Source organism: Lineus longissimus, chromosome 8 (assembly GCF_910592395.1).
Source record: "Lineus longissimus chromosome 8, tnLinLong1.2, whole genome shotgun sequence".
Lineage (NCBI taxonomy): Eukaryota > Metazoa > Nemertea > Pilidiophora > Heteronemertea > Lineidae > Lineus > Lineus longissimus.
The window spans coordinates 18,592,818-18,620,631 of NC_088315.1; the positions used below are offsets into that span (position 1 = coordinate 18,592,818).

The 27,814-nt window shown below is 42.5% G+C and overlaps 1 protein-coding gene across 1 annotated transcript; it reads right to left on the bottom strand.

The window, feature by feature from the left end:
- Positions 1-492: 492 nt before the first annotated feature.
- LOC135492074 (dynamin-binding protein-like) lies at positions 493-27,696 on the bottom strand. Its single transcript, XM_064778223.1, has 18 exons — positions 27,611-27,696; positions 26,837-27,111; positions 24,516-26,618; positions 24,147-24,223; positions 23,017-23,158; positions 16,093-16,316; positions 15,588-15,711; positions 13,969-14,210; positions 13,532-13,637; positions 12,952-13,082; positions 11,892-11,996; positions 11,392-11,523; positions 10,497-10,658; positions 6,173-6,355; positions 5,469-5,651; positions 4,917-5,121; positions 4,449-4,708; positions 493-3,715 (listed from the first exon to the last, which is right to left on the bottom strand). The coding sequence occupies exons 2-18, from the start codon at positions 27,099-27,101 to the stop codon at positions 3,536-3,538; spliced, it is 4,824 nt and encodes a 1,607-aa protein (XP_064634293.1). The 5' UTR covers positions 27,102-27,111; positions 27,611-27,696; the 3' UTR covers positions 493-3,535.
- Positions 27,697-27,814: the final 118 nt, after the last annotated feature.

Consider the following 27,814-nt stretch of genomic DNA (forward strand, 5'->3'; position numbering starts at 1 on the left):
GGGAATGCTGGGGGTTGGGCTAAGGCTGTCCAGAAGAACCCAACCTTAGAGTTACCATACCAGCCTGAACAGATGCCCAGCAAATGAATCCTTTTGATCCACACATTGATTATAGAGAACAGGGGGTGTCCAAATAGATTTTTCAAAATTTGAAATTGACCAAAAAATAATGAATTTTGATCAATGTTGGTCATATCGTAGCTTTCCATCGTTTGATCAAACCCGCCCATTGTCTGAGAGATACCCCATCGGAATGCTCAGGGATTAGGCTCTATACTCCATAATGCTCAAGTCAACTATCTGTTCAGGATTAGGCTCACGGGACAATAGGCCCAATCTTGGGAGGCATTGTAATATCCGACTGACTATCTGTTCAGGGATTAGGCTCACGGAACAATAGGACCTATCTTGAGAGGACCTGAATTATACGAATTTGGTTCTAAAGGGCCTGTAAACATAATGACAAAAATAAACCAATTACGAAGACGAACGTTTCTGAAAATATGAGTGTATTACCACAAGCGTTACAAAGTAAGCATTGCAACTATTTACAAAACTTAAAGTTATACATATATCACATTGATCTGCTTGAAGTAAATATATTCATAAATTGTGTACATAATATCACTTAATCTCGTCTTTGTCAAGACTGTTTATTTGTCGGTGAAAGTTAGGTTATCACATGATTAAAAGGAGTACTGCAATGGCATTAATGAACATGATTAGAAATCTCTCCAGCCATTGCAATGGCATTTTGAAATGAACACAATTCTCTCATTAATAAAGGTTATCGCCGACAGCTATCTGAGTTGACAAGACATCATAATAACAATTCTTCAAGTAGACCTCAACAAAATATCGTGGAAAAATGCACGAAAGCATATCAGCCAATCTTTCAATCAAAAATACAAATTCAGCGCATGTTCTAATAGAAGTGAACTGGCTCTGTTGCAATTCTTAACGGCGTCTGCCATTACGTCATGAGTTTACCTATATGAGTATTCCTGTTTCGCCTATTCCTGTTTCGCCTATTCCTGTTTCGCCTATTCAAATGTATTGCTAACCTCCCCACAGACGTAGGAATATGAACCGTCCCTTACTGACCGACCAAACCCGAGGAGAGCCACATATGTACGCATTGAAACAATACGTCAATGGAGAGAGGGACATAATGAGTTACGTTGATGCCATCAGTTACCTTGTCTGACATAATATCATGATATGTATTTTCCACCTTGTTTGACTTTATATGTGCTGTACCTACATGTATATTATGACATGGGTTTTACAGCTGATTTTGATCAAATAATTATGAGAATGTACAATATTATGTATTTTTATCAAAAACTCGTGAATTCAGTTTTCATAAAATAAACGACTGCTTTACTCTACTTAATCTATTAGTTTTTACTGTGTGTCAGTATGGTCCTATGGTCCTATGGTCAAATAAGTCCCGGACTGTCCCCGCTTTCAAGGTGACTCTTTCAAAACGGTCATGGCATAACAAAGTTGATGGCATTTGATTAGTCAAATTGTCATCACATCGTTAACATCATCCAATTGTCCCCTCACATTTTCCCCATAAAATGAACATGCATCCCTAAGGTTCCCCGTGGGAGAGTCGATTTATTGTAGGGGTACTGGAAAGTAGGCGAAACAGGAATAGGCGAAACAGGAATAGGCGAAACAGGAATAGGCGAAACAGGCATAAACCGATGTGGCAGCCAAATGCTTGAAATGTTCTTCTTTCTGTTTTCTTAAATATATCCAAACCTGATATGATATGATACAAAGCGCGGGAAAACATCGACTTATACTGTTCCTTCAGTTATACAGCACGACTTTACTTGCCGGCCATAATGAGAGGATTTCCTTTATGGCCCAGTGGTTGGGGTGCTAGTCCCCGGAGCTAAGCAACATTAACCTCTTGAATCCCAAAACTTGAAAATCCCGGGATCTCAGGGTGGTCACGTGGTTGCAAAATTGGGTCTGACTTTCACAATGTATACATGCTTCCCGAAATTGGTGGCTTGCATTGGAACTAACTTTTTCCCCCTTGTCCGTCATTAAAGGCATTCAAGTGTGTTGGTCAACCATGACTATCTCCTTTGTCCCTCCACCATAAGGCCTAGTTTCCCCTTATGACATCACTATTTCGGACACTCAGCGCCCCATTTCTTGAAAGGTGTATAGCGCCCGCATACAACCGCCAAAGTTGGGTACCGAGGCGCCATCTACCCAGGCATGCTCTAACTGACCCTACTCTACATCAAACACGCTAAAACAAGCAATAAACTAGCATCCCAGCTCAAGGGAAGAAAAATATCACCGAGACCGACATGTCGGTCGTTGGGAAAAAACGTTATTTCAAAATGAGTGACTGGTTGGTCACCGGGATTCAAGAGGTTAAGAACGTTTATGAATTGGATGTGTGTATAATACACTAATACATGTACGAGGGCAAGCAGAGCATTCACAGGCAAGAGAGTCAAAACTGACAGTATTGATAAATCAACTGCCCGTGCACACTGTGTCTCAACACAGTCTCCTGGCCACCCAAGTTTGAATCAACATGAAGAATAGACTCTGAAATGTTATACTATCATGAGTGACAAGATGTACAGTCCCAGTCACAATTGACATACTCTCTTTTTCGCGTAAGATGCACACAACCTGCGCTCTGGTGCCACATAAGCAGCCAAGGTGTTGTGCATTTAAAATTTTCACCCCAGAGAATCAATCAGCACCACATTTCCAGAGGGTATTCCATTTTCCGAGGTAGGGTTTCCTTTAAAATGTCATCCCGTTCCCCGAGGTCATCGCTTCAAGGTTATGATTGACAACTGCATCAATTTTTCTGCCCAGAATATCAGTTGTCAATGATCATTGAATTCAGAACCATAACTTTATATACAGACGTATTCGGTACAGATTTTCATCAGTAAATTTAGCCTCAGAAAATAAATATGTAGCTCTTTATCAAGCACAGATCAAGAGGGGGCAGCACTAGGGGGGCATTCACCTGCTATAATGAGGGGGGGGGCAGAGGGGCTGACATGCCAAAGACGTGATTTACAGGATGTCAATTGTGATTTGGACTGTACTTTATTGTGGCAGTCTAAATGTAGTTGCATGATAAAGTTCTATGATGTACACATCTAACACAAACTTAAGTAGAATGTGGACAAATACGAATAAATGTCGATATAATGTAGTTTGCTCATAAAGCTGTACCGGTATTCAAATTAGGCACCACCAGTGTTTATTCTTCTCATTTGAAAAGTTTCGTCTGTTAATTTTTCTGGTGCCGACTAAAAGCTCTTTTACAGTACACCCTGTAGAAATAATGTCCCTGCCTGCTGAGCTATACATGTATTAAAGCTCTGGTATTGTTAGGAATACGTGTCATGGCAAGAGATAGATATGCAAAATATTGAATGTCTAATGACTTTTCCGCTGAGGGAGGTTCCACTGTATTTTGTGGAGAAATCGACAGCTTGGAAGATCACACTTTCATCTACGACTCGATCAGACGTCAGGACATTAGCGTAAGATAACTCGCCGGTGCGTAACCTTGGCCGGCTCCCGTTTTAACCAGCCACCATTCCTTATTTCCCTCTAAATCATGTTTTTGAACCACAGTCACTATCTGCTCTTCATGTAGACTCATTTCGTTTTCATTTCTGGCAGTAAAACTGTACGCTGCTCGATAACTCTGAAAATATGAGAGTTGGCGATAAGTTAGTGAGCTCTGTCTGTAAGGTACATCAGCACGTGCCAAAGATTCTCGACAACAGAATGACACGACCTGCAAACAAACTGTGACATCCCAACATTTGTTTAGAGTGAGCCCTCTGTGCAGTGATTATCTTTGTGCGAATTGATGCATTGACAACATGTTGGGCGGAGGTCAAGGGCCACCAGCATGACGTCATGTGATATCCTCGATTACCCCTATACAACAACGAGAAGTCCTGCAAGTGAAATATGAAAGTCCCGGTGGTGACCATTGGTTTCTGATGCTGCGGGACAGGGACATTTATATTGGATGTTTATAAGGGCCATGGTGCAAAATTCCTCTGTTCATTTTAACATACAGAATTTCTTTCTCGGTGGATTCGAACCCTTTCTTCTGGAGACATAGACATGAGTCTTTCACAGATGAATAAATGACACGTAAACTATATAATAGGCACATCAAATTTCTTTGTCTTCATAAATGAAAGGTTTCATAAGGCCGAAGTTACATAGACCTCATTCGTTCATTTCCCAGGACTCATTTTCCCCTTTTGCTTTCATTCCTCGGTGAATGCACGGCCTTGTGACGTGCATTCACCGAGGAATGAAAGAAAAACCCGGAAAGTGACTGTGGTAAATGAACGAATGAGGTCTATGTAACTTCGGCCTAATACACTGCGTGCATTAGAGCATTGTGATGACAACCTTACCTCACAACTTGAAGAGTTGGTTCTTTCTCTCCTCTCCGACTCCAAACTATTTCGGTGGTTCATCGCCGTTGACAAACTCCCGACGTCAACACTATCGCCGTTCGGCGGAGGCGACAATATGGCTTCATTGTAAGATGGCGGGTCGAACAGCGTATCCATTTCCGTCATAAATGTGGTTTGTCTTGGTGGCGCCACTGGTGCAGATGACGTGGAAACTGTGACTTGTTTTAGGAACTTCTTTGGTAAGAATCCTTTCTCTCCTGAAAAATATTACAGGCTGTTATTATGCTTCTCTAGGGTTCGGTCTGCATACAAATTTACTGAAACTTGGTAATACAGTATTTGTCTACATGATGGCATTGTTGAAATTTATTTCCAGTACGTATCAACACAATTTGAAAGGTTTCAATTCAATTACAATTTCAAATATTCAATAAAAAAGCGTAGGCCTTTAAAGTAAATTGTTACCTCCAGTGTCCACGAACCATCTCTCCTTGTTGCCCATGGGGTCCTGCTCCTTAATCAATCCGACGAGGTCGCCTTCATTCACGGGGATATCCATCAACTGGATCGGCTCATAGGTGGCAGTCACGGTGTAGAGTTTTTCATTCGATAGGTATCTTGATCGGAGCAATGCTTTCTGGCTGTCGCTCTGGACAGCTGCCACTGTTTCCTGGAAAACCAGAGGTGAGCGTGTTATTTTGGTAATACAGTGGTACCTCCCTTAGCAGACACCTCTCTATTAAGGACAACCTCTCTATTAAGGACACTTGTTTTGGTACCTTGCTTGGCGACCTAATGTAGACCGAAAAAAATTCAACTAGCTTTGTCATGCTACTATGGGCTACCTGCCGAGACAGTTTCATAGGAGCTGCCCCATAATCTGTGGAGTCAATAAGCATTTGGCTTCAGACGATCTGGTGTCAACCCCCAGCCTGTATTGGAAACCTGAAAGCAAGTCGGGCTTGACCTTTTGATGCTGGTAAACAGGGTCTGCATGGCATGGTGCCCTTAACTTACCCCAGACCCCGCAGCTACGGGCGTTGACGACCTTCGACTTTTCTTTTGCTCGATCTTTAGTTCTTGGCGAGGGTTGAAGTTCTTTGGCAGGAATGTGATATCGGACATCCTATCGACAGCTTCTGTGTGGCGGATGTTAAACTGTTCGATGATGTTCTCATTTCCAGCAGCAAACAGCGGGAGCTAGAAAGAGAAAATTGAGTCTTTGTTGCAGCAGTTTACATGATATTGTAGAGGAATCCTAGCAGTTTACATGATAACGCAAGAGGAATCCTAGCAGTTTACATGATAACGCAAGAGGAATCTTAGCGGCTTACATGATATTGAAGAAGAATCCTAGCAGTTTACATGATATTGAAGAGGAATCCTAGCTGTTTACATGATATTGAGGAGGAATCCTAGCAGTTTACATGATATTGAAGAGGAATCCTAGCAGTTTACATGATAATGAAGAGGAATCCTAGCAGTTTACATGATATTGAAGAGGAATTTTAGCAGTTTACATGATATTGAAGAGGAATTTTAGCAGTTTACATGATATTGAAGAGGAATTTTAGCAGTTTACATGATATTGAAGAGGAATTTTAGCAGTTTATATGAAAACGCAGAAGGAAATCTAGCGATTTACATGATAACGCAAGAGGTGGTTTATCATACGATAATGCAAGAATCTGTGGATAGTCACGATAGAGTTGAAGACTGACCCTGACAAGAGTCTGCATCTGTGAAAGTGCACCATTCATGAATCGCTGCTGAGCACTGACAAATCGTCTGATGGCTTCCTGGAACACTTCAAGGGCGAGCGTGTAAAGCTTGGGCAACTCATCAAGCAGCTGTGCGTTCAATGCCATGTAGTTCTTCTTGGCAATCTCTTGGTCCTCTTTTGCCTGGAAGAGAAGGAATAATTTCTTTTGGTGGATGTATTGCATCGTCAATATGACCCACCACGACAAAATGGGTCGCATGTCGCACAGAAGATGAGCCTAAAATGACACCAGGACATAATAGAAGAAACTGATACACTCAGATTTCACAAAAGGCAGACAATAGTGAAATGAACAACCAGTCCGTCTCAACCTGTCAAGCTCAAAGCAACATGCGACTCATTTTGCTGTGGTGGGTCACAAATTGGAATGCTTGGGAAGTGTCGTCTTCCATGATCACGGAGGCTGAAGGTATCGGTTGGCATGTGAAAAATACCGGTACCTGTTTTCCTGGACAGGAAATGACAACACAAAAGATTAGATCATTTTGAGGGGCGTAAGGCCCGCATTTATGATTTTTATCAGGGTGTACCCCTCCAACACTGTAATGGGAGGGCCTTGTTTCTATTGTGTTGCAAAGGTAAATCAATACCACTGTGGTGTAGTGGCTTGGACTCTCGACCAGCGGTCAAGAGGTCCCGGGTTCGATCCCCACTGTCGGCGTGAGACTGTAGGCTGGTCTCTCTGTCTTACTTGCCTCTCTGCACCCTAGGTGTATAAATGGGTACCGGTCAGAAATGCACAGATTAAAGCGCTGGTTGAGCAGCTCATCTGTGGTCTACTGAAAGGTTTCAGGACAGACCGGGGTTAAACTAAAGGTCGGATGATAACCTATATCGTAGTTGATATCAGACTATAAACCCTAAACTTTAACTTTTTTAACCTTACCCATTGTACATGATAGAGGCAATGTCTAGTGTATAAAGGGAGGGCGCCTCTCGCAACCTCAGTCTACTGTTCCTCCAGACAATAAATATTTATCGATATAGACAGTGATAGAGTTTATTTAATTTGGGGTGATATGCACACAGAACAATTTACGGTTAGGATATTGTGAGGATAGTAATCTGATTAAAGTGGACTTATGAATGAAAGGGAATGATACTTTTTTCAAAACATCATTTTTCAAGCCCCATCAAACTAACCGCCCAGAAATTTAAAGAAAACTGTTAAAGTTAGCAAGAATGCAACAATCTTATCACCAGATATTAGGAACATTAGGAAAACGAAAATTCGACAGTTCATAATGCTAACATACCTTACACTCATACACCGGATCCTTCAAAAAGAATAACTTTTTAGGAGTTGTTCAACGAGATATATCGGTCTTCAACTACAGTAGAACCTCTCTATTGAGGACACCCTGGGGACTGACAAGTGCTGTCCTTAATAGAGAGGTGCCCTGATTAGAGAGGTCAAATTGAATGGAAACAACCAATTCGGGACCAAAACTAGTGTCCTCAATATAGAGGTTGTCCTTAATTGAGAGGTGTCCACTAAGGGAGGTTGTACTGTATATTTTATGTAGCTTATTCCCACAATTTTGTTCCCCTTGATACAAAATTGGAAAAAGACTTGTTGCCAACTCAAAATTGGCTGCATCTAAGACAGTTTAATGAATTGGCAGAATCGGCAGAATTTTCGAGTCGGACCCTTCTAAAAGTAATGGACGCTAATCAGCTAAAGCTGAGCGCACACGGACAACAAAATGACAGCGAAACTGAAAACATTTGTTTTCAGTTGTTTTCGAAATGTTTTGCGTCTTTGTCGTGTTTGTTTCAATCACCCGCACACGGGAGACAAAATGACACGGTCACGTCACAGGTCACGTCAAAAACAAGGGGTAACCATGGTTGCGCCATACGTCACACCTGGCTTGGTTGGTATCACATGACGCTGAACGTCATCGTGATTGGCTAATGACGATGATGACGCAAAAAATGTTTTACGTTTCGTTGCAGTCACCCGCAAACGGGCGACGTTTTGACGAAAAACATTTTGACTAGGTCAAAAATATATTGCATGTTTAATATTCGAAAACTGTTTCAAAAACAAATGTTTTCGAAAAACATTTGTTTTTGTCGCCCGCAGACGGGCAACAAATTGTGAAAAAATATTTGAAAACAAATGTTTTCAGGTTTTTTTGTCATTTTATCGCCCGTGTGCGCTTAGCTTAAACGAACAATGATTGTGTCGTCACGTCACTTTCTCGGATGAAAACAAGATTTGTAAGACAGATGTGCTCAGCTAGATGTGCAAACAAATGTGACCCGCCATGGCAAAATGAGTCGCATGTCGCTCCTAGCCTGACAGGTTGAGACGGACTGGTTGTTCATTTCACTATTGTCTGCCTTCTGTGAAATCTGAATACATGTATATCAATTTCTTCTATAATGTCCAGGTGTCATTTTAGGCTCATCTTCTGTGCGACATGCGACTCATTTTGCCGTGGTGGGTCCCAAATGTAACCCGCTCTACCAAAACTAGGCGCTTGTCGCATCTGAACTTGACAGGTTGATATGGACTTGTTGTTCATTTCCCTATTGTAGACCTTTTGTGAAATGTGACCAAATCAGTTTGTAATAGATTTCACAAAAGGTCTACAATAGGGAAATGAACAACAAGTCCGTATCAACCTGTCGAGTTCAGATGCGACAAGCGCCTAGTTTTGGTAGAGCGAGTCACAAATTTGGTACAAAGCTAAACTACATGTGTTAAAATGAGTATAACTATGTTCTCCAAAATACAGTTCTCGTACCAGAGATTCAAAGCATACACCAACACACTCAACTAATGCAGGACCTCTCTATTAGGGATGATGCATGGATACTGTCCTTCAGATAGAGAGGTGTCCTGATTCCCAAGGTAAACTGAATGTAACCGACTAATTCAGGATTGAATTCAGCATTACTAGCAGATATACTGTTCTTCAGATAGAGAGGTGTCCTGATTCTCAAGGGTAAATTGAATGCAACTGACCAATTCAGGATTGAATTCAGCATTACTAGCACATATACTGTCCTTCAGATAGAGAGGTGTCCTGATTCCCAAGGGTAAATTGAATGTAACCGACCAATTCAGGATTGAATTCAGCATTACTAGCATGTACACTGTCCTTCAGATAGAGAGGTGTCCTGATTACCGGTACCAAGGTTAAATTGAATGTAACTGATCAATTCAGGATTATCAGCGTTGCTAATAGAGAAGGTGTCCTGTTTAGAGAGGTATCCACTAAGGGTGGTTCCATTGTATCTCTTGCAGATTAACAGAACTACAAGCATTTAATTCTTGGCTCCTCACAAGGTTTTTCATTCAATTACAACAGACTACCTAACCCCCTCCCCTCTTCTCCCTAAATGAAAATATTTGGGATTTTTTCTGGCTCCTCAAACTTCCTTCAAAATATGTTAAACATGTCTATGGGTAAAAGTGGGCCTACTCCACTAGCTAAGCAACAATTTCAGCAAACGCCTATCTCTAGTGAATCTTACCGTCCCATCCTACAGTAGATGTGGAAAAAGAAGGAATACAATAAATTCGGAAAGAAGGAAGTTATGGTATCAACCCAGTGTCTGGCAGATTCTATTCCTCCCATCCTGAGGAAATCAGGGTTTAATATTCGCCTCTTTGGCCCTGCACACAAACCCCTGAGACATTCGCCCTCATTGGGTGAAGTGCCAGCGGAGAAGGAATTGCAACCAATCAGAGCGTCGCTTACATTTGAGTCCAGGAATTTCAGCAACGATGTAGCAACAATATCCAAACTCGTATTTTCGCTGACTGTCTTCTCGGAGGTGCGAACCTCAACCTCGATAACAAAGTTTCTGAGTGCGATATCATTTGTACAAACCATTAGAAGTATGGTACTGGAACCGAGGTTGACTGTTAAGTCTCAAATGCTGACTTAGAAGGCGATGTAGGTCTGAACTTCAGCTAATAGGGGGAAATGTCTGAGGGGTTTGTGTGGAGGTCCGGAGAAGCAAACATTCCCCCTGATTTCCTCAGGATGATTCCTCCCAAAGTGACTTAGAATCCCTCAAAATGAGTTCAAAAAGACTTCCACCATCATTGCCTTTAAAGGCAACGTTCCTTCAAAATTTGAAACTGCATTTTGAGATTATTCAATCATGTATATACAAACTAAATTTTAACACTGCTGTTGTGTAAACCAATAACAGGTACTGGTATGCTTTACAGATCAATTCTCAACACATTGAGTGTCTCGTTACGAAAGTTTTGAATTTTGGGTGTCGCCCCGCCCTACCTGTCTGAGCTGGTCTGGGTCCTTGGCGCGTTTCACCGATCCCGTCATGTGGTCGAAATCAATCAACTTATCCAGCCTCTTCTTGATCACTTTGCCCGGTCCGTGAAACATCACAAGTAGTTTGTTTAACGGATCGAGCGTTCTTGAATCGACCTCAGCTCTCTGAAAAAGTTTTTATTAGGCTCCATAAGCAAATGTGTAGAATGTTTTCAATAATTATCTCGAGATACTGGTCTATATCAAATATCAGTATGTACGTATGCAATATTGAGCAATGTATTGCAATGTAGGAGGAAACTTTAGCACCGAGATGAAACCAACATATACGCTGTCCCAAGAGAATTATCATCAACACTACGATATGCGACACTGACGACACTCACTGCAAAGGCGCTCGGCTCGAAAATAATGCTTCAGTTGGATATGTAAGTTTTGGGATAAATCCCTCCCCTGTACACACCTCGTACACTCTGGCACCAACCCCTCCTCTCTAGGTGCGTACATACTTTATGGACATCCCTACATTGGAACATGTACCTAATAACTGGCCCTACCAACTTTTGAATGGGAGATAGAACCGAGATATTCCTAGAACACGGTACCCAAGCCAGGACAGCACAAATTTAAGTGAGATGGATTTATACTAACACCTCCTCCCAGCAATGGTGTCACCTGGCCAAGAGGTTCTTCAAGTGACGTCACGACGTGACGTTTTCACAGCCACCTGCCGATGCATTTCCTTTACGTCGTGACCACATGTGACGGCCAATATGGCGGTGCAAAACAATCGGTAACGTCATCATGTGACGTCAGTGAGGAACCACTATAAAGCCAATTCAAAGCAAGCACAGTGGCTCGCAAAAATTCTCACATGAGCAAGGGCAAAAGAACTTACAAACTTATCCATGAGGTCGACTCCGATTGTATTACATGCGTCCTGGTATTGTTGCACCTCCTGCTGGCGATTCTTCTCCATGTAGTACTCGGACAGATCTGATGAGATCGTCTCTAGAAACATGGTCGTGTCCTGAAAGAAATGGATCAGACATTAAGGATGGCATCTACGCCAGTGGACACCTGCAGCTTTTTCCTTCAAACACCTGTGGACACCCGCAGCTTTTTCCTTCAAAAGCCTGTGGACACCCGCAGCTTTTTCCTTCAAACGCCTGTGGACACCCGCAGCTTTTTCCTTCAAACGCCTGTGGACACCCACGATTTAGGGGCGACATCTGACGAGAAAGTGCTGAATCAAATCATTGTTCTACTCGAGCCGATGTTCGGAGCCAGTGCAGCTTTAATTCCTTAAAGGCCTACGCCTTTCGTTAAAAATTTGAAATTTGAAAACGTCAATTGCGTTAACGCGTACTTAAAGTAGATTTTTGTCCCCGAACCTACCTTCATCTGTTCCATGTAGGTACTGATGTTCTTCACAAATAATCGAATAGCGCGATCAAGATATTTGAATTTATTCTCCTCGCGATTGAAATTCTCGTCGACCGTCTGAAAGTAATGAATTTGAACCTTTACTCATACTGTGAAACCAAAAAGTTTTGATGGGAATTTCCTTCTTCTTCTGGGTTTGGAATTTTTGAGATGTCTCTTTTGAGTAGCAATGCTGGCTGACCAAGAGAGTTCTGCCCCAGAGCTTTGTGGTCAGGGTGGTGTCCCTGGGCCAGTATTCCTCTCTATTCTTCATTAGGGAGCAGGTGTGATGCCACAGAGCCCCAGAGCTGTGTGGTCAGGGTGGCGTCCTTTGGCCAGTATTCCTCTCTATCATTCATAAGGGAGCAGCTCTGAAGCCACAGAGCCCCAGAGCTGTGTGGTCAGGGTGATGTCCCTAGGCCGGTATTCCTCTCTATTTTTCATTAGGGAGCAGGTCTGAAGCCACAGAGCCCCATAGCTTTGTGGTCAGGGTGGTGTCCCTAGGCCGGTATTCCTCTCTATTTTTCATTAGGGAGCAGGTCTGAAGCCACAGAGCCCAAGAGCTGTGTGGTCAGGGTGGTGTCCCTTGGCCAGTTTCCCTCTCTATTCTTCATCAGGGAGCAGGTCTGAAGCCACAGAGCCCCAGGGCTGTGTGGTCAGGGTGGTGTCCCTTGGCCAGTATTCCTCTCTATTCTTCATAAGGGAGCAGGTCTGAAGCCACAGAGCCCCAGAGCTGTGTGGTCAGGGTGATGTCCTTTGGCTGGTATTCCTCTCTATTCTTCATTAGGGAGCAGGTCTGAAGCACATGAGCTACGAACAGTTAAGTCCCTGGATTGTGATTGATTCCATGATATGTATATTCCTCATTCAAGCCTGAACAGTTTCGATGTACTGTGAGTCAGGAGACCCCTATTGGCAACTTTGTGTAACTTAAAGTGACCTACCTGGCTCCTGCCTATAGTCTCCCTTTAAAAAGTGCCAAAGTTTAAAGTCAAATAAAGGAAGGAATCATGAAATGTGAAATGCAACTTACCATATTGGCTACACCAAGACTGGATGATAGCCTAGCACCAATTCTTGTCGATTTCTTCTTTATCGAGTGAAGGTTGAGTTTGGCAATCTTCTCGCCAAAGCTCGTGTCTGAATCTTGTCGATATTTGTAAACTGGATTGAAGGAATCGGAAATTAGTTTTTTGTTTTATCAATAACAGCAGGAGAACCAGATGATAAGCCAGGCCATTCTCCAGGCAGATTGAAGGAACTTTTTTACTCTGCCAATTACAGATATATTGAGTGGCGGTGGTGTAGTGGCTTGGACCTCTGACTAGCAGTCATGAGGGTCCCTGGTTTGATCCTCACTTTTGGCATGAGACTCTACAGGCAGGCCTCTTTGCCTTACATGCCTAAATCTACCCAGGTCTTTAAATAGGTACCAGTCGGGAAATGCTCAGGTTGAAGCACTGATTGAACAGCTCATCTGACTTCTACTGAAAGGATTCAGCTTAGACTAAGGAATAAATCTAGCGCACTTTGAGAATGCTGTACTTTATAACGATCTTTATAAGAAGCATCTTTTTAAAAATTTTATTTTTCAAGCTGTCCCCGCCCCTCACCTAAATCTTTCCGTCGCTTGTATTCATTGATGGCTGTGGCTACATCGGTCATGGTTTTGATGGCTTTCAGTAAAGGTTCTTTATCAGGGTGACTGTCATCTGTTGCCTGAAAAGCAAATCAATGGAATCAAGAAATTATTCACACAGCAACTAGGCATATTTTTCAGTAACAGAACAGATGAATCCCAATCAAATTAGGACATTATGTTTGTGAAGCTAAAAATCTCTTCCTCAGTGGACACCTCTCTAATAAGTATTACCTCTCAATTACGGACACTGGATCTGGTCCCAAATTGGTCATTTCTGATGAATTTGACCTCTGTGATCTGGACACCTCTCAACTAAGGACACCACTTGTCAGTCCCAAGGGTGTCCTTCTTAGAGAGGTCGACTGTAATAGTAAGGACACGCTGATGACAGGACACAACCACACTCACCTTAAATAGCTCATTGAGGAGCAGTGGGTATTTGAGTATTCTCTGGACAGGTTTAATCAGCAATGAGCCGAGATCGAAAACGTTTGACTCCTTACGGATAGTGGCTAGGCCCTTCTTGATAAATTCCTGTACCTCTGTATTGTCCTCATACTTCTCCAACAGCGCCATGACGTCATCGTGATTTCGACAGTACGGGGCGTAGGCACTCGTCATCTTAGGTGCGAATTCAAGGAAGCATAAACCTGGGAGAGAAGCATGATGATTAGACACAATACCACCAGGAGGAGCCACCATCCTGTCCGCCGAAGAAGGGAAACATGTCACCAACAGACTACATCCTGTGCCATCCCCATCCATCCTACATTTTCACTCAAGCTGCTACACCCCCTGGCTCTTCCTGGGCAGGGTGGGACGCCTTGACAGATGGCCTTATGGAGAACACTGAGCATATTTTATGAGAGGTTTGAGAGACCGAGCCATGAGCACTAAGATTATGTGGGGGGAGTCTGGGATGACTAGTATTTACGAAGAAAACACACTGGGGCTGAGCATATAAAGCATTAAATGCATCAAGAAGTGATAGTCTAAATACCATTCCACCTGAAAAGGTTTAATAGGCCAAACCATGCATTGTTTACAGTAGAATGTGTCAAGAATGTTGTCCTAATTTTTTCATTTTATACTCTGGCTCCACCGATCTGAGATCACTTTATCACTTAATCAAAAATCGTCACGGAAGAAAAAAGGCAAAGCAAAAACATGTCTTCATGACCGTCTGACAAATTGATGACACCAAACCATTGTCTATCCAAACTGCTGAACAGCATCCAATGACCATATGCCCAGTTTGGGCCTTGACTTGACGCCTTAGAATCTGTCTTACATCGATGAAATTAGGGTATGTCCTTTGGCAAGTGAGGTAAAGGAAGCACATGATGGGAAGGAAATGTCCAATAGATTGGCCTACTAAAGAAACATGGTCCAGATTCCACCAGCCATGTGCAAACCCATTTGTTGACAACGTGAGGTATTCTGAGCTTGAGTTTTGAGGCCAAAAATATTTTGTGGGAATATGAAAGAAGTATTGTTTGAAAATGTTTCGATATTTTCCAACTTTTCTCTCTTGGGAAATGGCAATTAGGGAACAGGCAATTAGGCAGACAACAATTCTTCCAAAAAGTGCAATGGGCAAAGTGATACAATTATCAGTTGCCCTGGTACAATTATTACGAAATATTTTGTTTCATCAAAGAAGTATTGTTTCAAAAATTGTAGATCATTTTTAACTCAGGGCAATTAGGAAACAGGCAATTAGGCAAACAACAACTCTTCCGAAAAGTGCATAAGGTAAAGTATTACAATTATAGCCACAGTACAGTTATAGCCACCGTGTTCAATAATGTGTACTGCCAACTGTTTCTACACTTCATGGGTTATGATAGGACCATGGCTATAATTGTAACACTTTACCTTAAGCACTTTTTGGAAGAGTTTTCGTTGGCTTAATTGCCTGAGCTATAATTGTACCATCTTACTTTACATAACAACAGGATAAAATGCAAAAATAATGCACACCTCAGTCACCAGATGTCATTTGGCTGCCTGGGTAGAATACTCACCAACTGTCTGCTGGTCGAACTCCTTGCCAGATATGTTCGCCTCAAGATCTTTCAGTAAGAATCGGGATAGATTGAAGATCTCTTGGATGTTACAGAACAAGGTGTCCATATCAACAGCTGAACACTGAAAGCAAAATAAAACCCTGAAACTTTTCATTTTATGACATAAAATTAGGTTCAAACAGCTCATCAAATTGGTTATATACCTATTTAGTGTGTTCATTTATAGTTGATTCATTAATTTTATGTCCACATTGCTTGGGCCCTTTGAGGGCAACTATTAGTCAAATTTCTTTGAAGCTTGTTTTTTTGTCTTCGCCTCAAAACCAAACCAAACTTTTTCATTTTAGTGACCATAGTATTAAGGAAGAATTTTTTCGACATAGTGTATCGATTTTTGCGAATCGAGGTTATTACATTTGCGGAATCTGCGAAAATAAAACACCTGCATAAATTTGGCAGTTTACACCAAATGTGATGAGAATCAATCAAACTCGTGACGTACCTTAGCAGACCCCTGTGAGAGGAAAGCCTTCTGACACAAGCCGAGATCTTTCATGTATCTCTTCTCCGTATCGATCAGCTCTTCTATGACCTTCTCACGCTTCTCCTTCATCTTCTTCTTCATTTCTTCCATTTGTTTCTGGAGGTCGACCTCCTGGCTCATCCGGTGGCGCGGAGCTGCCTGTGGTACGCACCCGTTCTTCGAATGAAGCTGGTTGAGGCTCTCTATAAAAGAGGTGAGAATTCGGATTACAGTGAAACCGCCCTTAGTGGACACCTCTCTATTACAGTCCAAATCACAATTGACATCCTTCTTGCTACGTGTCAGTGACGTGCGCACACGCACGCGTTGCGTGTGCGCTCAACCTACGCACTGGATAGCGCGTCAATGAAACACCACTCACGCACCAAAGATGCGATTTACGGGATGTCTTTGAGATTTGGACTGTGAGTACACTAGTTTTGGTCCCAAAGTGGTTAATTCCATTCTCTCTAATCACAGTGCTTAAGTTGCCTCCATTATGCATGCCTTCAAAATCCTGGATGAATTCAAGAAGAAGTGCAACATGAGTAATCAAATACCCCATTTTATTTGGTTTGTTTGGGGTAAAAACTATAGTTATTATATGGTTACAAGTTACAATAATTTTGTCTACTGGTAATTAAAGGGAACTGGAACCGCCGAGCGATTTATTCAACTTTTCGACTTTCACCGCCCGAGAAAGTCAAACTTCCAACTTCCTATTCGAGTTCAGATTTGTAGCTCCGCCCCCAGTGCCCGAGCATGCGCAGTTCAATCTGTTATTACTGAGAATCATGTGAGAATCATGTGAGAATCATGTGAGTCATGCGATCTTTCATTCATGAGTTTTCGTAGTAAATTCCATAGTAGTGACGTCACTCAATGATTGACAGCTAGGCGCCATGTTTCATTCATGCCTCGTTCTGATCACCCGATACGCGGGAAATGAAAACGAGGTCATACGAACTGGCTTGGCAGTTTCAGTTCCCATTAACGACAACTAACCTAAGCTGGATTATTTGGAGTCAAAACTATTGTCAGATTATGTTAACCAGTCAGGCTAGGTTCACCGAACCCCAATTTCACAAGTTGTCGTCAATTCGGGTGACAGCCCCCTTTAAAGGGTAAGTCGTGTCAAATTTCACCATATGATGTTTTAGCTGTTGATGACAAATGACAAATGACTACGTCACTTTCTCATAAATCGGTAAGGTTTTCGAATCGAAATACACATTTTCTAGAAATTGATGGTTTAATCCCGCCCGGACGGCTCGCTTCGATGCCGTTTTTGTTGATGACGTCACAACATGATGCGGTGGTTTACATTCAGCGATTTTATAATAAATCTAATCAAAAATGGAAAATTTGAGCTTTACATTTGTGATCAACAATTAAAAACGGACGTATTTCCGCAAAGTTGTAAATCACATCATAGTATCACTTTAACCAGTCAGGCTAGGTTCACCGAACCCTCAATTTCACAAGTTGTCGTCAACTCGGTTGGCAGCCCCCTTTAAGACTCCCCACAGCTTTATAGTAGATCGGAATATTTCACGGAAATAGCCAGATCTAACTAAGCTGACACCTTGTCGAGTGTACAGCAGTTTTCAAATGTGGTGTTAAACAAATTGACAAGCACACTGGGAGTTCATCGTGGAAATCAACAAGGACACCTTGTCGAGTGTACAGCAGTTTACAGATGTGGTGTTAAACCAATTGACAAGCACACTGGGAGTTCATCGTTGAAATCAACAAGGACACCTTGTCGAGTGTACCGCAGTTTACAGATGTGGTGTTAAACCAATTGACAAGTACTCGGAGTTCATCGTTGAAATCAACAAGGACATGCACAGATGCGCCCTCTTTGCGCAAAACTATTTTTAGAAAAGAAACTGCTCGATTTACGGGTAACTTGTAAATTGAGCTACGGCAGACACGACCTTGAGATGAGGGGTGAAGTCAATTCTGCCCATGGGAAGGTGAAATTTCACGATTTGGTGACAACTCCCAACCAGGGATCCTTGCGAGATGGTGTCGGAGTATAACATGGTTACGAGGTAAAAAAAAACACAACACAGTTATCCTATCTTTTTTAGATGATATTGGATAATAGTTTCACTTACTGTTCTTTATCATATCTGAAGTAATAGCAGAAGATTTGTTGGATGAAAATGGGATGATATTTTGGACGGAAATGATTGGTTCTCGTGCGATAAAAAGCTTGTTGTTCATGTTCAACATTCCGGAGCATGAGAGCTAAAGCATTTTACCGCCCCTTAAAGCCCAAGTCACAATTGACATCCTTTCTGCTTCGCGTCAGTTACGCGCAACTAAGCCCCGAATTGCACGCTAATGACACACCAGTGACGCGCTTATCTCTCCACTGACATGCCAACAACGCGAATTAATGGATGTCAATTGTGATTTGGACTGTATTTATGAAACCCTTCAATTATACAAGCAGTTATATAAGACAGAGGGAGAGCCCCTGGGCCTGGGTCAGGGCGTGACGTGCTGGTCAGGTCGAAACATATCTGGCATTGTTTTAAAAGGGTGTATTTCTCTTTGTGAGCCCACTCGCCACCCGGCAGTGAAAGGGTTAAGGACTACTTACATAAAAAGCCCTTGAATTGTAGTATTTATACAAGCAATTATTTGTGGAAAGTTAGTATCTTTTAAGAAATTTTGTGGTTCTGAAAAGAACCGTAGGGGCCATCGTTCATCAGATTCAGGGTCATTCAAACTGCTCCACCTTATTCCGTAACTCCAGCATCTCTTCATACTTGGATAGCGCATACTCACGGTATGCGGTTCTGACACCCTCTAGTGTGACTTGGCGGAGTCGCAGCGTGTACATCCAGGGTCGCTGCATCTCCATCGCAGCTTTCCGAAGTCGTTCATTCGTCTGTAGTAACTTTCTGTCGAGGATGACCACCTGTTCGCCAGCCTTGTACATCTTCCGTTCGACCTCCTTCAGCTGAGAGCGTAGATTCTTGGCAAATAATTTGTAATTCGCCTTGTCTGTTAGCATGCTGCGGTAAGCCACGGTGGGACTGGTATTCTCTGGTGCAGTGGACCTCTGTTCCATGACTTGGACTCTTTCCAGTGACTTGGAGCCTTTCCAGTGACTTGGACTCTTTCCAGCAACTTGGACTCTCTTGTTTCCAGTGACTTGGACTCTCTCCAGTGACTTGGACTCTTTCCAGTGACTTGGAGCCTTTCCAGTGACTTGGACTCTCTCCAGTGACTTGGACTCTTTCCAGTGACTTGGACTCTCTTTTTTAATGTGCCTTAGACTTATTTCCTGTGCCTTGGACTTGTTTTCCGTGCCTGCGACTTGTTTCCTGTGTCTTGGACTTGTTTTCTGTAACTTAGACTTTACAGTGCCTTGCCCTATTTCCTGTGTCTTGGACTTGTTTCCTGTGACTTGGACTTGTTTTCTGTGACTTGGACTTGTTTCCTGTGACTTGAAGTAGTTTCCTGTGACTCAGAGATGTGTTCTCTGACTTGGTCTTGGTTGGGATTGGAGAACAACTGGGGAAACCTACTAAATTCAGCCATCTTATACTACTCCCAGGTGACAAAAAAGGGTCAATTCACTGACACAGTTCCTGTTGATAGGTTTTGATAATGATTCTGCCATATTTGTCATGATAAAACAACTGTCACTACTGTTATAATCTGTCAAATATGAGTAGAAATCACCCTAATTAAGCAAGCTCGTGTTTTATCAGGCATTCCTGTTGTCAATCAATCAATTAAGTGTTAATTACCTCACCTTTAATGGCTATCTAATCATGTCGTCAACCAAAAATGCTAATTTAGCAATCAAACATGCTAATTAAGCAATCAAACATGCTAATAATCAGTCAAGATTTATTTACACTTGAATTTAATCCCCTAATTAGTGACTTTATGGTGATTAGTTGAGCTTAGTCACGCTTTTTAATCGATGATTTGATGATTAATTCCTATGATAACAAGTTGACAAGTTCACAATGCTGTTTGAAGCTTAGCTTGAAAGCTTGGTGATGTTACAGGAATATGTCAATATTTGACTAAAATCTATCTGTCATGCGGCAGGATTTAAAACCCTAAGTTGGAAATGGAGCTCCACAATGCTCATAACCACAAAAGAGTGATATCAAGATACAGATTTTTTACTATTATATCAAATCTTCAAAAATGCAAGTCATGGAAGTCGATCTTGAGATTCTATTCCAACTCCAAGAAACCGAATGGAAGATGCACAAGGCATGTGACCAAGTCTTCATCACCGAGAGAAAACTACAAGACCTACAGAGGCGATTCCAGGCAGCGACTATCTACGGACGGCGTGCCTCCGGTTACAATCTGAAGATCTAGATTGTGACCTTGGAGGGAGTGAGGAAGGCCTATCGTACGTACACCAAGCTCAAGGCCGAAGAAGTCGCCGAAATGACTGAGAAATTTTACAACGTCGAGGGGTCCAGCACCGAAGGTGAGTTCTACGACACTGATGAGAGAGATGAATATCAAAGATCCTGTTTCAAACGGTTCTTTTCTGAGCCACTAAATTTCTAAAATGAGACCAAACGTCAATACATCAGCTTGTTTAGCAATGAAATGGATTGGGAGGTCCCTGGTTTGATACCCAGCCTGTGCCACTTTGTAGAATGTAAATCCAAACTGGCCTGATGTCCTGGCCTTCTGGTTCTCCTGAAAGGTTTCTGGATAAGCTGGGTAATAATGTTTGCGATTATAAAGCGCTTTGAGACAGTAGTTAACACAGTGATAAGCGCTATGCGTACACTCACTATTATCATTCTGAGCTCAATTGGACAACTTTACATCTTCAACCCATTCAGTCCTGGTCACGCAACTGCTAGCAGGCAGTGGATTAGAAGCCCAAACTAAGACTCTACAGTCTGCTTTTGGCTCAATCATACAATCCCTGACAAATTCCCCAAGAAAAGGTCATCACTGCCAAAAGGCTTTAGGCTAACCCTAACCAAAACCCCAAGTGTTAACTTGGCCTACGAATGCTCACCATGCTCAACTGCCCCGCGAAGTACATATCACATCCTTTAGATTGAGGTCATTTTCCTAGAATGCAAGGTCACTATTTGACCCAACCAGATGCCCCAGCACAGGATGCCTCTCAATAGAAACGGTAATTAGGCCTTCCGCCTCTAATTGCCTTTCAATTTCAAAGCAGAAACGGAAAGCTATACATCTACTGAAATTGTCTGCAGCCTTTTTTTACGTTGCTTGAGAACAAATCTGTTAACTCGATAATGGTGTGACGATTGTTTCTCACCAACAATTTTGGACACTGAGGCCAAATGGCTGTTTTTAAAAGCAATGATACATTACATGAATATTTTTCTTGCTGTCCTGCAGAACTTGTCAAGTCATTTTCCCCAACGGACCTTTTCCGCGGTGTTAGTGAAGATGGTGCCTTGGCATTGGTACCCTCTTCTGCATGTCTTATGCAAAGGCTTTTCGCTGGCTTGCCAAGTTTTTTCGGGATAATTTTTAATTTTTTAAAATTTTGATCAAAATTGAAATTCATTTCTGCATGGAAAGGGTTAAATCAAACTAAAGCACCATAATAACACCTCTTATTCAATAAAACTAACTCAATGAGGCAAACCATGAAACAAATCCAATTAGCGTCCCAGATGCTCTGAATCACGCTCACTCACAAAATTTAGCTTTCGGAATTTTGATATTTCAAGAGATCATTATGAGTTTATAATTACAAGTTAACTGAACTTGCAGTACTCAATTAGTCTCTATAATTATAGATTTCTACGGAGCAGAACACAGAAGCTGCGTACGGATGTGAAGACAAAATCAGAATCAACAAATCGGACTTTAGCGTGGCTAACAAGTACATGGAAACAATGCGTAGGTGAAATGACAGAGTTAAAACCTAATGAGGAACCGGCGCGATTTATCCGCCGCGTGGCGCTGCAATCGATCATACCAAAACTCTCCATTTCCAATGCATTATCATGTTATTTCTGAGCCCGAAAACGATCGCTTATTTTCGACCGATTTCGATGACGTTTGCATCTTCCTGTTTTAAATCTATTGAGCTATCAGTTTCTGAAGATAATTTTGCGGAAAATATGCGCGATGCCAGTTATTGGGCATGTTTTCTGTTGTTGAAATCGTGTGCAAAAATGTACGCAATGGTTTCCCGTGATTGACCTCATGCGACGTCAACAGACCAGAAAATGACGTCATGGCGTCAGAAGGTACGATCGATTGTGGCGCCGCCACTGGCATTTATCTTAACGCCGGTTCCTCATTGACATGAATAAGAGGCACCACCAAGCCCACCGATTTATTTTTTCATGTTTTTCAAGCCTTGTATTTTTGTATGAAGAAGTTTGGACTCTTTTAGAAATGTCTACATGCAATGGTTGGCCAGTAACTTGGGTAATTTCAAAACCTTATAATTCAAAGGGCAGCTACGACACCAGTTAAAGGGAACTGAATCCGCCAAGCCAGTTCGTATGACCTCGTTTTCATTTCCCGCGTATCGGGTGATCAGAACGAGGCATGAATGAAACATGGCGCCTAGCTGTCAATCATTGAGTGACGTCACCACTATGGAATTTACTACGAAAACTCATGAATGAAAGACCACATGACTCACGTGATTCTCACATGATTCTCAATAATAACAAATTGAACTGCGCATGCTCGGGCACTGGGGGCGGAGCTACAAATCTGAACTCGAATAGGAAGTTGGAAGTTTGACTTTCTCGGGCGGTGAAAGTCGAAAAGTTGAATAAATCGCTCGGCGGTTCCAGTTCCCTTTAAATGATAATGACGATGAATTTTTTTTCTAACATTACCCACATAAGCCGACCAACTGACCAAATATTGATAGTATAGTGTTCTACTTACTTTTCAAAGCAGTAAGTTCAGCAGTCAGGCCCGAAATATTAGCGCTGTAGAACTCGATACTCTCTCCAATGTCGCTGCTCTCGTCATGTCCTCCGGCCTGCAGAAGCTTCTGCTCCGAATCCTTCTTGCATTTCTTGTAATTCTGGAGTTATAAAAACAGGCTCAGTCATCTTTGAGGGAACTGCCAAGGAAGTGGAGGAGACATATTGGTGCACTGTACTCCACTTGGACGAACAGGGTTTAGGGGTTGACCATAGGTACAATCATTTTGACTAGAACTTGAAATCCTAAAGCATTAGAACTCATTCAAAATGAAGTGAGAGCCAATTTCGAAGGTGAGATTCTGTTTTTTGGTCACCAGAGAACGGATTCCTACCCTTGAAATCGACATTCACTTCATTCTGAGGGGTTAATTATTGCTGTAGGATTTCAATTTTGAGCCAAAATTGTGGTACCTGTGGTCAACCCTTAAGTCAGGTCAAAGTTGTCACAGATCAACGAAAGGAATTGGAATTTGCCTCAACGCGCAGCAATAGATTTTTGTAAATGTTCTCAGATTAGTCCACTTGACTTGGTTTTGTTAATCAAATTCTGAGATAAATTTTGTCTTGAATAATATTATGGCGGTAAACCTCAAGTTATGGGACTCGTGATGGAGTATCATCTTGACACGCGATCGCCACTATTTCCTTTCAATTTGTCCAAGTCTAAAGGCTACCGGCAAAAAAACTTATAACTATGACCTCAATCATGTCAATTCAAATCAGAAAATAAGTACACTTCCTCCTCTTCAGAGTTGATTCTCAATCTAAACCGAAATGTACTTTGTTGTTTTTCGTACTTTCAATGTTTATAAAAATCATTCCATTTTAAGTGTTTAATCCGGACAAGCGCATCACAAGCATACACTGCTATACAGACAGGAAGATTAGGGTGGACAAGTACACATTTTATTGCTGCCAGTGTATAGCCAATACCAAAACTGCCAGTGTGGTACTCTTATACCCTGCATAACAAAAGTCTTTGGTCGATGGCCTTTTTGTCAGCATGTTGCACACTGCACTTGTACATGGTCTGGGTTTCTCCAAATCTCAACTACCAGTCTCAGCCTGATGTGATTTTTGACTTACCTGAAGATCTTGCTCCGTCTCTGTGATCCTATTGATGAGATCCTGGGCAATGTCTGAATTGTCATTGTCTCCGATATCTAAAGATTAAACAATAGAAGATCAGGCTGTATTACATGTAGTATTCAGAAGTCCTACCCAAAATGAGATGTTATTTGTACCCGATTCAGTTTTATGCTTTGTCTCATTCAAAAGATCAACAAATACTGGGTCAAGTCGGTGTCTTGTTCAAGGACACAAAGACAAAACAGTGGTGACCCTTCCAAGAGGTGAACCCCAGACCTCCTGACGCCTGGCACTCTAACCAATCTGCCCCTGATCTTATTCTGAAGCAGTAAAAATGAGGCATCATCCAAAAGAAAGAAGACTCACCTGTCATTGATGTGTCGAGATGGACCAAGTTCCCAGTCTTGCTAGGCGGCAGGGGCCGGGACGGCTTGGCCGTGTGCTGTCGATGCATCGGTGGCATCGGAGCGGCCCGCTGTGGCACAGGCTTGGCGGTGTGGAATTGACTCCTACCAACAGAACCAGGTGGCACTGGGACCAGCGGCTGTTTTGGCGGGGCTGGCGGCGGTCTTGGTCCCGTTGGTCGCGGTGGCGCTAACTTCTTGAATGATCCCGAGGAGTCGAGATCGATTCCTGTTTGACGGTGAAGATTTTTATTGGTCGATGTTTTCGGCAATGGAAGCGAGTTATACGTGTTTAATCCGGATTCTAGTGGCTGTGGGATCGGAACGCCCTGTAGATCGCTGTACCAGATTGTTGATCCCGGGGCAATCTCTACCCCTGGGTATCCCTGGGAATGTGTCGACGCAGTCCTAGATCTCGGACCATCACTACCCAAACTGTTGATGGATCCAGAGCTGGACGACCTTAACTCTGCCTCTCGTTTTGCTTTACCCATTTGGTCTTTAATCATGTCGTCCAGGCTTATTTGAGAATGTAGCAACATGGGCTGTCGCTGGACTGGAACAGGGTGGTTGGTCTGCAGATGGGGTGCATGCATAGAATGAGTCTTATTGACAGCAACACGTGGCTTAGGTTTCAATTCTGGCTTTGGTTTTAGCGGTGGTTTCAGCGGCGATAGCGCCCTCACTGGCTTTGGCGAGACAGCAGGTTTAGACACAACAACAGGGTCATTTTTAACAATACTTTCAATGGACTTTTCCTCAACAACTGACACAACAGGAGTTGTTGTGTCAGAGGTAGAACTTGTTGTGGCCCCCTCAACACTGACTACAGGAACAACCGGTTGTTCCTCAGTAACAGACTGAACATCCAATTCCGGTTCTGCGCCAATCACCTGAACATAATTTATTGGGCAGTATCCAACATTTCCATCATCATCACGCACCTCGTACCAATGTTCGTCAAGCGTTTTTAAGATGGTGACCGTCTCCCCGTGTCTGATGCTCAACTCTCCATCATTTCTACTTTCATAATCATACAGAACTAAAGCATATTGCTCGGTTTCAAAAGATTGTGCTACGCCAACATCGGTTTCAGAAGCGGAAAGATCACAGGTTGCTTGAGCAGCAGTTTCATGGTTATATTGCGGAATATCTGTAGAATTCTGGGACGCGACGGACGAATAATCCGTTGGCACTTGATGATCACTGGAAGTGATCTCACCCGAGTCCTGCTGCGGTGTCGCAGTTTCATCTTCCCTTTCAGTTATCGAGTCGTTCGTATCGTATGGACAATCTACGATAATTTCAACAAAATTTGTCGGAAAGAGTCCAAATCGTCCATCAATCTCTCCTTCGGTCCATTGGTCATCGATATGACGTATCAAGTTCACAATCTCATTTTCCAAGAAGGTCAACTCATTGTGGTTTTTGCCCACGAACGGGTAGAGCGTGCGTCCGTACGCCTGAAGTTCCGTGTCGTATGATCTTGTATTATTACGATTAAAAGATGCAGTTCTGCCTTTGTATTCCTCATAGTCCGCGGATGCAGTTTGAGTTGGAGGAAGCAAGGTGGTCAGCTCTGGATCTGGCTGCGTAGCCTCTTTGTAAGCAGACGTTTTCCCGAATGACTTTTTTACTGCGGACGTCGGTCCACCAGTTATGCTTGCCTTAAGTTTCAGGAAATCATCCTTATCCACAACATCCACCCAAAATATAGGAAATGTACCTGTTTGTCCATTGCATTCACCAAGGTAGAAACTCTCATCGATTGCTTTCTTGATATAGATAACATCCCCTTTAGAGAATGTTAACTCTCCGTCAATTTGTGCAGTCAGGTCACTATTCGCTCGCACCATTACATTCCAGATGCCCTCAGCGGTCGCAGCAGTGTCGGTTTCTTGGTGCACGCCATTGGGCGTCCCACTATCTATACTATCAACAGAATCTGCACCAATATCCACTTGTAATTGCTTGACATGAGTGATCGGAAAGATACCAGTGTCCTGTCTCTTTTCCCCTCTCCACCAGTTCTCATCAATCTTCTGGGTTCCGACAACAAGTTCTCCTAAAACAATGAGAAAATATGTCATCAAAGGGAGCCTTGTGGTTAATCAGATTTAGTAACAGGCATCAAATGGAAATGCGATGAAGTTATTTACTTTTGGCCTGGCTAATGAAACGCCACCATTCAACGGCAATTCCCATCTTTCTTGTTGCGGGATGGGCCTAGTCAATCTTTGTCAATTTCAAGCAATGCAAGAGAATCTGGAGCTTTTGACTCACCTTTTTTGAATCCAAGATCACCACTGACTGTTGCAGGGAAAGTTGTTATGGCCTCGAATAGCTTCTGTCCAGGAGTGAGCTCTGGGATGTGAAGATCCTCCACAAAGTTGCTCGGAAAGTTCCCCAGGCGTCCGTTTAGACTGCCTGACAACCAATCCGCATTGATCTGTCCAGTCACCAAGACGACATCACCAGGTTTTAACTGAATTTCACCAGGTTCGTTTGTTGGAAATTCATAAGCGGCACGTACATAATATCTTGCCATTTTCTCAGTTCTGCAAATAAAGGGTAAGCAAACACAAATAAGTGTTGAAGTTGAAGTTAGCTTATCCTTAGGAAATCAGCCTCAATGTCCTAGTCTACTCATACCTCACGCTATCACTACCACTACCAGTAAATCTGCGACTTTACAATTACAAATAATGTCAATTAGGCCTACTTGTACTTTTCAGTGGGCCTATATGAAATATGAAAACAATCCACACGACACTAATCTGGCCAACAGAAAGTATACCGTCAAAGAAAATTAGCCTACAACCACCCCTATCAATATCCACTACAATACCAGGCAATGCCACCCAAGGGCTTGCAAAAGGCCATCAACCTATGCTATGCATGTAGCCTTGTAGGCCTAGATGGAGGCTACTGTCAACTCAATGTTGAGCCCGCCCACGACACCAATCTAATCCCATCCCACGAGTGAAGAGAACAAGCAAATAAGGCAAAATACAAGCTTTTCATGCTATAGTTTTAAATCATAAGCCGATCTTATACCTATTGTTTCATTTCAATGAGTAAATATGGAGTGTTTGTGGTATTTAGGACACCCAAAAAGTTCCTCTTTCCACCATGTTGACACCAACAAGGAAATGAAAGGTCAAGGTCAGAACTCAATATATGGAACGCCAACTTTGTATTAATCTACTAACAGAAAAGTGACATTTTCTTCTCAAAGAAGCAATCAAAACAATCTATAAT

What these genes read in the sequence shown, in the direction of transcription:
- LOC135492074 (XM_064778223.1), bottom strand. Translation starts at nt 27,101, where the DNA reads ATGGCAAGATATTATGTACGTGCCGCTTATGAATTTCCAACAAACGAA. An exon ending in TGAACTTACTGCTTTGAAAA is followed by an intron (nt 16,317 to 23,016) that starts GTAAGTAGAACA and finishes CCTCTTTTATAG; the next exon opens with AGAGCCTCAACCAGCTTCAT. An exon ending in ACCCAGACCAGCTCAGACAG is followed by an intron (nt 6,356 to 10,496) that starts GTAGGGCGGGGC and finishes CTTCTCTTCCAG; the next exon opens with GCAAAAGAGGACCAAGAGAT.